This window comes from Corapipo altera, unplaced genomic scaffold, assembly GCF_003945725.1.
Source record: "Corapipo altera isolate COAL_440 unplaced genomic scaffold, ASM394572v1 22b, whole genome shotgun sequence".
In the NCBI taxonomy this organism is placed as follows: domain Eukaryota; kingdom Metazoa; phylum Chordata; class Aves; order Passeriformes; family Pipridae; genus Corapipo; species Corapipo altera.
In genome coordinates this window covers 7,184,151-7,195,120 of record NW_020884876.1, presented here as the reverse complement: position 1 = coordinate 7,195,120, position 10,970 = coordinate 7,184,151, and the positions used below count along the sequence as shown (strand labels likewise).

The following is a 10,970-nucleotide window of genomic DNA, read 5'->3' as shown; positions in this document are numbered from 1 at the left end:
AACTCCCACTTTCCACTTTGCAATATTGAATGATTTTCTAGAGGTTATGAATGAACAAGGAAGTATTTTGGTTAAGAAACTTGAAAAGCATGTTGACAAGGAACCATTTGATGTCTTTCTGGACATCACTCTGTGTGCCCTTGATATCATCTGTGGTAAGTCCTCTTCAATTATTGTGGTGGGACTGTAAATGATATGGATACTCATGAGTACAGCTGTACCAGTTTGTGTGAGGAGGTGATTGAAGAGGAACGTCCCTGCATATTGTGTGAATGCATTTCTATCCTCCCAAGGCCATCCTTTCTCCTAGGGTTTATTATGTGCAGGTTTATTACCTGAGCAGGTGAATCTGTGGGATTGGCACGACAGAGATAGCATCTGAAGTGAGGTTGTGTTGAAGAGCAAGATTTCTGGGCATGGAAACACAAAGCAAGCTCATCACCAGGAAAGGGATGTTTGTATTCACCTGTCAAAGGGATGGTGTGGTGACAGTCAGCTGGGAGCAGTAGTAACTTACTGTGTACACAGACTTTGCATTTCACTTTGCACATGTGAAATGTTGATATTTTTCTCCTTCTAGAAACAGCAATGGGCAAAAATGTAGGTGCTCAGAAGAATAAGAATTCTGACTATGTTTCTGCTATCTACAGGTAAACGGACATTTTCCTTAGCTACTGTGTAGAGCTGGAGTTGATGCTACTGGTGTCAGGAGGGAAGGCCAGGGGGGCAGAGATGGAGGGATGTAAAGCACTGGAACAGACCAACTCTGAGTCACTAAATACCCTGGAGGTATTTGAAAGACTTGTAGATATGACACTTAGGGTCACGATTCAGCAGTCAGTTAACACTAGGGTTAGCTAGTTGAACTCAATGATCTAAAAGGTTTCTTTTAACCTAAATGATTCTATGATTCTATGATCTCACTCCAAGCTTTTGATGGTGCTTGTTGATTACAGGTACGTTACAAAAGAAGGGGTGGACTTCTAGAGTTTGATTCCTTGGCCTTTCCTCATCGATTCCTTGGCCTTTCCCAAATTGTACCACAAGTGTACATGAAGTTGGCCTAAATGTAGTAACTACTTCTTGAAGTTTCTGCAGCCAAAGCATGTACAAGAGCTGCATAGCAATGACAGTCAGCCCTTCCAAATGTACTCCAGTTTGTTTGAGCATACTTGAAGTCTCATATTCTTTGTTTTAAATACTTTTACATGTTATCTGGCATATATGGTATCTGGAATTATACTCCATTTGTGTTTGAGCATAAGGATACTTGAAGTCTCATGTTCTTTGTTTTAAATACTTTTAATAGTATTTAAATACTATTATACTTTTATATACTCCCATATATGATGTATATGGGATCTGGACAATCAAGTAGGAATGCAATGATGTCAGATGACTGAGTTCTCAGGGCAGATATTTTGGAAGCCTGTCGTGAGTAATCTTTTCGACATGGCCAGTGCCTTACTGAAGTCACATGGGACTGAACTGGATGACTTAATAGGTCTGTTTCAAGAGGATTCCAACTAAATGAGAATATGCTCTCCTTCTCAGAGAACAATGCTGGGACAGGTAACAGAAATTTTGAGGTGGTGTAAGATCAGGAAACAAATGTGAACAGCCTTCCTTTCAGATGAATGAGTTTAAAATCACACAATCTGTTAAATTCTACTTCATTAGGGTACATAGAACACTTTTTTTGGTTTTTGAAAGTGTGTTGTAGTTTATTTTTTTGTCAATAAATGTTACATGATGTAATTGTTTTACCCCTAGGATGAGCGATCTAATCCAACAGAGACAGAAGAGCCCTTGGCTTTGGCCTGATCTTTTATACATGCTATTCAAGGAAGGAAGAGAGCACAAGAGGAACCTCAAAATCCTTCACAATTTTACAGATAGAGTATAATTCTTTTGTTTGTTTGTTTGTTTGTTATTTATAATGATAATTTTAGTTATTGGAGCCAAGTCTTGCACTCAGTAGAGGGCTTCCAAATGGGATGAGGTTCAGCCTCCTTGATGTGCATGTACTAAGAGAAGAGCTCTCTCTCAGTTGGGATGCTGAGGAATTCCCCAAAAAGAAGACAATAGTTTACTTCCCTTTCTGGAGTTCTGTCAAATGTAAACAATAGGAAGTATACAAATCCAAGGGAGTGTCAGGACTTACAGCAGGAATTCATTGAACTCTTGTTCTGCCCCAGAAGGAGAAGCATCTGAAGCCACTTGCAAGAGCTCACTGCCAAGTTTGGAGCAGTAAGCGTAGGGCTCTGCATGGTGATGCCATTTGGTCCAGCCCTCAGAAATTGAAGGCTGTATTCATTTTTCCCTATTCAAAGCAGAACTGCTCAGATAAGCAAACAGATACAGGTTTCCACATCAGCAGAAAGACACTTTTGACACAGAAACCATTAAGCATGCGTCATTGACTTGGCATAAAATGCAGTGTTCTCTCACTACATTAGACTGAAAATAACAGCCCTTTCACTCATCAAATAATTCCCACGCTACTCTTGCTAATGTTTGCCTTCCATATCTACTTTGAGGATGTTTTCAGGCTGCTTTCCCTATGCATGTATGATGTCATGGCATCAATGTCTATGACAAAGAAAATACTCTCTGAACTTCGATTACATATAATGAGCCACATTGTTTTTTTAAGTACGTCATGTTTTGCTTCCTTTTATTGGGAATTGCAGCAGTGAGACATGGGAGAGGCTCTTAAGAGGATGTAAGATAACACTTGCTCTCTTCCTATGCTGCAGCTGAATATAAAAAGCCAAATCTTAGAAGATGACAAAGAAACAGTAAATAATAATGTCACCTAGTGTAGGTGCTGACAGAAAAAACTGAGCCAGCACAACCTTCCACATGAGAGGAAGGTCCTGCTTATCAACCCTGATTTCCTTTTATGACAAGGTAATCCATCTAGTTGATCAAGGGAAGCCAGTTGATGTAATCTTTCTGGATTTCAGTAAAGCTTTCAGTACTGTCTCTCACAGGACCCTTCTGGACAAAATGTCCATCTGGATAAACACATCTTGTGGTGGGTGAGCAATTGGCTCACAGATTGAGCACAGAGGGTAATAGCTAATGGGCGAACATCAGACTGGTGACCTGTCACCTTGAAAAATTAGAGGACTGGGCAATCACCAACTATATGAAGTTCAACAAAGGAAAGTACTGGATTCTGCACCTGGGATGGGGCAAGCCTGGATATTCATACAGACTGGGGAATGAGATGCTGGAAAACTGTGCCATGGAAAGGGACCTGGGGGTCCTGGTTGATGGCAAGTTGAATATGAGTCAGCAGTACCCTGGCAGCCAGGAGGGCCAACCATGTCCTGGGGGGCATCAGGCAAAGCATCGCCAGCCGGTCGAGGGAGGGGATTGTCCCACTCTGCTCTGCACTGATGCGGCCTCACCTTGAATATTGTGTGCAGTTTTGAGCACCACAATATAGGAAAGATATTTAAGCTACTAGAGAGTGTCCAAAGGAGGGCAACAAAGATGGTGAAGGGCCTTGAGGGGAAGTTGTATGAGGAGCATCTAAGGTCACTTGGTCTGTTCAGCCTGGAGAAGAGGAGACTGAGGGGAGACCTCTGTCTACAACTTCCTCATGAGGGGAAGAGGAGGGGTAGGTATTGTTCTCTTCTTTATGGTGAACAGGACAGGACAAGACCCAAGGGAATGGTCTGAAGTTGTGTCAGGGGAGGTTTAGGTTGGATATTAGAAAAAGGTTCTTCACCCAGACTGTGGTTGGATACTGGAACGAGCTCCCCAGGGAAGTGGTCAGAGCACCAGGCCTGACAGAGTTCAAGAAGCGTTTGGACAATACTCTCAGTCACATGGTGTGATTCTTGGGGATGGGCCTGTGCAGAACCAGGAGTTGGACTCAATGATCCTTGTGGGTCCCTTCCAACTCAGCATATTCTGTGATTCTGTGAAAGATGGTTCAATATGTGACATACAGGCATGTTCAGTGAGGCAAGCAACGTGTGTGCATGAAACAGTATTTTTTTCTACCATTCAATGCTTCCTCTGAACAGAATTGCATGCTCTACAGCCTTTCTTTTTAATTATTCTGTTTTTAAAAGCAATGGCAGTTTATTGAAGGGTTCTGTTTCGTTACTGCAACAACAGTGGTAACAGCAAGAAATCTGTCTGTTACTGGGGCTTTACCTTGACCTAGAAAAGGGAAGTTCAACCATTGCTCTCATACTGAAGAAAATTTGGGAAGCTTTAATCTAGTGGTTCAGCGATGCTATGTGTAGCGTTGATGCAGGGTTGTGCTATGTCTTGTCTTCTCTTCAGTCTCCTGGGTTCCTCAGGGTTGGAGGTGAGATATTTTCCTTAGTTTACAGGATAGGATAGAGAAGATCTTATTAGTGGTTAGTCTGTTGACATTGTGATGATTTTTTTTGATTTGCTGTTGCCATTGTTGACATTCATGGTTGGCTGGTTCCAGATACTCTGGATATGTTTACACTTCTTGATGATCAACAAGTTGTTTATGTAGTTTGGCTGTCTATTTCTTGATCACACAAAGGTTCATTCTATTGCATGGGACAAGAGGTGTTGGTTGTATTTCACCTACTAACACAAAAGGTCAGTCAAAGTTCATGACCTAATGCTGATAGCTATGCTAACTACATCATGTGGACTGCTATAGATGGATGTTGTTGTTTTGATAAGTTGGGACAAAACTGTATGATGTAGACTATGGGCCTGTGCTGAATGCATCATATCTGATATAATGGTTCTAATCTCAGGTCATTGCAGAAAAAGCTGCAGAACTTGAAAACACTAAGCAAAAAAACCATGATAATGATGGCAACTGTGAAGAAAGTGTCTCCAAAAAGAGAAAAGCATTCCTGGACATGCTGCTGAGTGCAACAGATGATGAAGGGAACAAACTGAGCTACAGGGACATTCGTGAGGAAGTGGATACTTTCATGTTTGAGGTAACCAAGGAAGCCACTGGTTTGTTTGTGGTTTTTTTGTTTTGTTTTGGTTTGATTTTTCTGGTTTTGTTTTTTGTTTTGTTTTGTTGTTGATATTGGTTCTAGTTGTTTATTTTGGATGGTTTTTTTCCCAGAACCTGAGATTCAGAATTTGAGGGTGGTGACTCTTGTCTTAATTCAGGAGCTTGCTTTTAGTATTGAGTTGTTTTAGCCCTGGAAGCCTAAGAGGAAATATCAATCTTTCTACCCTACAAAGGTAGGATAGAAACATTGATGTACCCTGGCAAAATGTTGGGCAATACATGTGTGGTAGGCCCTGCCTATATGAGCAGACTCTACTCATGAAAGCAGGTGAGTAATACAAGCATAATGACTGACGCGGACTGTGAGCTCTTGGCTTATGTTGCAAACCTCATTAACACTGAACAGAGCTCTGAATGGTTTCAGTGTTTTCACTTGCATTTTGTCATCTCTCCTCACATTTTGTCCATTGCCATGTTGGCTGTTCCTGGTTCTGTTGTCAGCTGTGTATTAGTGTGTTGTCTTCTTATAGAATCTTACACAGAATGTGTTGGGTTGGAAGGGACCTTAAAGATCATCTGGTTCCAACCCTCCTGCCATGGTCAAGGATGTCACCCGTTAGATTAGGTTGCCCAGGGCCCCATCCCACTTAGCCTTGGACTTCTTGAGAGACAGGACATTCACAACTTCTCTGGACAACATATTCCTCGCTACTCTGTGAGTAAAGAATTTCTTCTTGACATCTAATTTAAATCTCTTCTCTTTTAGTTTAAAACCATTCTCTCTAAACCCTCTGATCATTTTCATGGCCCTTCTTCATGTCTGGTTCTCTGTCTAATGAAGAATCTAAACAAGATTTTCACAAGTTTCCCACACACTTCCATTAGGTGGACCTGAATTCTGTCTCAGAAGAGCTTATGTCATAGAATCATGTTACTGCTATTGTAACCTAGATAAGCTCTCCTCCCATTATTACTATTTCTGTACTACATCATTTCTGTACTAATACTCCTGAACTTCACTGCAGGTGCACTTTTCCAGTACCAAAATCCTTTTTTGGTCAACTTTTCCCTTTTCTGTTCTCCCCTTTTCTCTCTCTCTCTTTTTTTTTTTTTTTTACTTCTTTGGTTCCCCTTTCCTCTCCCCTTTCCTTACTTCTCATTGCCTTCCTAAGTGCTGATAACTAGTAGTTGATCCCCTTTTCATAGGAAGCCAAGAAGTATTTTCTCCTTTGGCTACTGTAATGTGTCTTATTAGACCATTTTTAGATAGTTTTGTAAAGGTTACAGGTTGTGTCCATTTTATCTCTCCTGTAGTAGTCAGTGGCCCCCCAGATGTTATGTTGTTGACTGGACAGTAACCAAAAATATGAAAATACATCTGTTTCATTGTGTAGAGACTGATACTTCACACAGCTTCTGAGAATCAGGAGAGATTTTGCTTGTGTTATTTCAATACTTTTCCCTTTTAGTCAATTTTCAGCATCTGACAGAATCGTGGGTCATCTTATACCTTGATAATTAGTGTGTTGAATAGAGTGTTTCACTCTTGGTTCTTGTTTTTCTCATAGTCATGGGACTAATAAGTGTCACTTTCCATATTACCTGCGTACCTAAGTATTTGCAAAGCCCACTGGTGCACAGGAATAGAGTTGAAGTGAACGTCTTGGTAAATCTGAACCTCTAGGGCCATGATACAACAGCAGCTGCTATGAACTGGGTCCTGTACTTGCTTGGACGTAATCCTGAAGTTCAGAAGAAGGTTCACAAAGAATTGGACGAGGTGTTTGGTAAGTTTCCATTCCCCCCTTCACTGGGGCTTTGGTGGTAGTTGATGCATTTGTGAGTGGAGATGTGTTAGAGGCTGAGATGTAGAAGGGGAGTTAGGAGCATACCTTCTGGCCCTTTTGGAACTTTCAGCAGCTAGAAGTGATTGGGACGTGTGTGGGAAGATCTGTAGGGGTGTTCAACCAACCTTACGTCTTGGGGGCAAGATATGCATGTTCAATATATATGTAACAGGTTCTTGTATGTAGTCTTGGTGCATGATAGGAATTCCTGGAGGGATCTAGGGTGAGTTTGTTTAGCCAGAAATGGGGAGTTTTGATCTTGCTCATTCCCCTGTTTGTTTTTGGGCAGACAACACTGAGCATCCTGTTACAACAGATGACTTGAAACAACTTCGATACCTTGAGTGTGTTGTGAAAGAAGCCCTTCGGCTCTTCCCTTCAGTTCCCATGTTTGCCCGTACCTTGAGAGAGGACTGCTGTATTAGTAAGTAAGCTGTGTTTGCCACTTTCTGTCCTGTTAGCATGTCCTCATTGGAGATGTTTCCCAAGTAAATGGCAACATTGTTTTATTTTTTACTGTGCTGTTGTGTATAAAAAGTCACTTATTTGCTGTTGTTTTGACCCTTTTTCTTCCTTTCCCTTTTCTCTTTAGGTGGATATCAGATACCAAAAGGCGCAACTGTTCTTGTTTTAACTTATGCCCTGCACAGAGACCCGGAGATCTTCCCGGATCCAGAGGAGTTCAGGCCTGAAAGATTCTTCTCTGAAAATTCTAAGGGAAGGCACCCATATGCTTACGTGCCCTTCTCAGCTGGTCCCAGGAACTGCATTGGTAGGTATCTGAAGAAGCCTTTGTAATGTGACAGTTTGGCTTTTGGTGTGGTAACTGAGACAGCAACGAGTGTATCAGAAATTTAAGTCTTGATGTGCCTGCTAATTGTGTACTGTCCTTCCTGCCCCCACCGCACCCAGCCCCTGAATTCTGGACTCTGTGGGCCCTGCAAGCCTAGTGCTTGAGCTGCCACATTTGTTTCTACACAAGTTTCTTCTTGAGCTGCCACATTTGTTTCTTCCTAGAGACCAGTGTCTATCACGTTGATGTTTCCTCCTCACTGCCTGTGCAGCCTGGCAGCATATTATTTGGCTCTTGTGTTAGGACAGGATTCCTTCCAAATTTCTGATTCTCAGTGTTAGCAAGACAGAGTGAGAGAAGACAAATGCCCTGCACCTGTTTTGCTCTGGAAACATCTCCTCTGTCTCTCTCATGATCTGAGCTGAGTGTCCCAGACATGCAGTCTGCTACTGATGTATTTTTTCCTTCTTGATGATCTTGATGATCTTGGAGGTCTTTTCCAACCCAATCTATTCTATGATTCTATGATTCCATGATTCTGCTCTGGTCTGCCGTTCGTTCTCCCTGCCTAGTCCATCCAAGAGATATGACAAGGCTGTGTTTTGTGAAGTTCCATAAAGAGTGTTGACTGTTTCCACTTTGCTGTTTGAATTCTGTGTACTATGGGAAGGAAGACACAATGTGGATTGTCCCAGGAAGGCCAGAGTTTTCATGCAGAGAAAAGTGCTAGTATTGTTAGTATCCATGTAAACTCGATTTTGGCCTAAGGCTAGTTCTGTTCTCAAGGCAGATGCACAGTCCTTGCTCTCTCCTGTTCCTGGGAGTATCACTGTGAACATGCAAGTGCAACAGCCATTGATGCAACCTTACAATAACTTTTCTTCCTGCCCTGTAACTTGTAGGTCAGCGCTTTGCACAAATGGAGGAGAAAACTCTTCTAGCCCTCATCCTGCGGCGCTTTTGGGTGGAGTCATGTCAAAAGCCAGAAGAGCTTCATATAGCTGGAGAATTGATTCTTCGTCCAAATAATGGCATCTGGATTAAGCTGAAGAGGAGACCAAATGCTGGATCAGAATGAAACCCATTTCAAGGGTTTACTTCCAAAAGTTTTCAAGCTATTTAGGCTGAAATATGTTTTAAAATCAGATATTTTTATGTCAGTCCAGCAGTTTGTTAAAACTGGTTGTTACTGTTTCATTAAAGATGTTGTAATAGTCCTAAATTGCTCTACTTTTCTAGTACTTGTGAACTTCATGTTAATCTTTGAACTGCAAGTCTTTAAATATTAACTTTTAATGCCTTATCTGCTCAGATGGAACTATTCTATTGCAACAGTGCCACAAAACCTTAAGTTATGGTAGTAACAACAGCAATGCCTGTGATTAACTGATCTGGTTAAATGCCATAGTATTTGCCAGGTAACTGATAGTCTCAAATATTTGTACAGTTTTCAGGTTTCTGAAATATACAGTATCAGGTTCTGATAATTCTTCCTCTCAGGCAATATTTTTCCTTTTTGATAATGACTGTATCTGTGAAGATGAAGCAAAAATCTCTGATGATTTCTCTCCTCCTCTGTAAACATTTACAGTAGTTCTTAAATAGTGAGTGCTCTGAATTATTTTTTAGCAAAGTATACCATAAGCATTAATCTGTATAACCATACCAGAAAGCAGATAGTGTGCAAATTACTCACTGGATGTCGCAATGACACAACGACTGTATTTGCAAATAAACTTCTACTATGCCTCAATATGGAATGAAATTGCATCTGTAGAAATTGCATGCATGTGTACAGGTAAAGTAGCGATGCATAATTATTTCTTAGCATCAGTTCCTCTGGGGTGATCAGTCAACCAGATTTTACTGTGTTGCTCAAAGCTCAAACAATGAGCCAGTGTGCTCTTACCTTCTAGGGTCTTGTAAAACCCTGAGCTTGCTTGGCAAGTTTCTTAAAGGGGGCTTAGGTACTTCAATTCCCTGAGACAGGCATAAGGGAGAACACTGTAGTGTTTTCAGGGGGTTAAACAACAAACTTTTACTGGCAAACTTCAGAGAATAAGGGTACTTGGCAAGTTTCCTTAAAGCAACATTCAATCAAAATAAAGCATTTCACAGAGCATTGAATTAGCAAACTCTAGCCCATCCAATTTCCAAGTTACCCAGATTTCAAGACAAGGAAATTTGAAGAAGAAAGAGAAAGAAAGGGGAGAAAGAAAGACTAATAATCACTGCTTGAATTCCAACACGATCTCAACTCCTATAAAATGCAAATGGGCCGCAACCCTGTATATTCCTGTGCAATTGCTTTTATTGGCTCTGGTCTCTCTTCTAGGTGGACCATTCAGTGTGCCAGTGGCTAATAGCCATTCTGGGCTGGACTAGATCTTGAGGGGTGAGGGGTGTGGAGCAGTGCACCATCCCTTCTTGGCTGAATTTACCCTGCTCCCCCTTGCCCCCCCCCCCCCCCCCCCTTTTAGTTGTTTTGAGGCAGTAATCATTTTCTCCACTCTCTCACAGGCCATGAAGGCAATATACACAGTTTTTTGCTAATTGAAGTTAAAGACGAATCACAGTGATGGAATAAAGTGGCTGTGAAAAGTTTCTGACTGTTGGTACCTTCAGGACAGGTCAAAATCTGTTACAGGCCACACAGCTTTTTGCAAGCTCTGAAAAAGCTGATGGCTAGAGCAAGCTCAGGTCTTCTAGCTGATCTGCCCTCTACTTGTGCCCTATGCTTTGGGACTTCTTTTGACTGGTGTATGTTGCTCCAGCATGGTGCCTGGTGCCATACAAAGAAGGGAACCCGCCGATAACCACACTTCTGTCTTTCGGTGCTGATGCAGCTGTTGCTCTTACCCTATGGTTGGCAGTGAGGGTTTTTGGTGTGCTGTTGCCTTTAGGTTGTTCTGGGGCTTTGGACACCCTGCAGAGGGGAGCTGGATGAGAAGCTGGAGGTCAGAGCTGATACAGCCAATATGGCTTGGTACAGTCTAATGAGTAATATGTTACAAAGTAACAAAGGAGTAATCGGTCTTTACTGGTTTTGTTGATCTTTTGTCTGTTTCCCTGTGCCCTTTTAACAACACTTTGTGGTTTAGCACCTGGGATACTTCCATACTTTGTACAACGTCATAATAAAGAGAAAATAATTTCTATGTTTTCCAAGTAAATTAGAGGTTTCCTTGAACCTGCCAAAATTTTTATATTCTGATGAACCTAGGTTTTACCATTTCCTGAGGATCTTATAAAGTATTTAATTGCTGAGTTTACATAAATGAAATTACAGACCTTGACAAAGAGTTTGCAATTGCTACCTTTATTTTACCCTTAAGAAAAAAAAAAGTCA

At 41.4% G+C, this 10,970-nt stretch overlaps 1 protein-coding gene across 1 annotated transcript in view; it reads left to right on the top strand.

Annotated features, from left to right (window-relative positions):
* LOC113943815 (cytochrome P450 4V2) overlaps positions 1 to 9,374 on the top strand; it is a 14,989-nt gene extending 5,615 nt beyond the window's left edge. The window contains exons 5-12 of the mRNA XM_027636081.1: positions 1 to 155; positions 581 to 650; positions 1,774 to 1,900; positions 4,767 to 4,958; positions 6,666 to 6,768; positions 7,118 to 7,252; positions 7,421 to 7,600; positions 8,524 to 9,374. Of these exons, the coding sequence (XP_027491882.1) occupies positions 1 to 155; positions 581 to 650; positions 1,774 to 1,900; positions 4,767 to 4,958; positions 6,666 to 6,768; positions 7,118 to 7,252; positions 7,421 to 7,600; positions 8,524 to 8,699 (1,138 nt within the window). The 3' untranslated portion in view covers positions 8,700 to 9,374. The remainder of the gene's footprint in view (positions 156 to 580; positions 651 to 1,773; positions 1,901 to 4,766; positions 4,959 to 6,665; positions 6,769 to 7,117; positions 7,253 to 7,420; positions 7,601 to 8,523) is intronic.
* Positions 9,375 to 10,970: the final 1,596 nt, after the last annotated feature.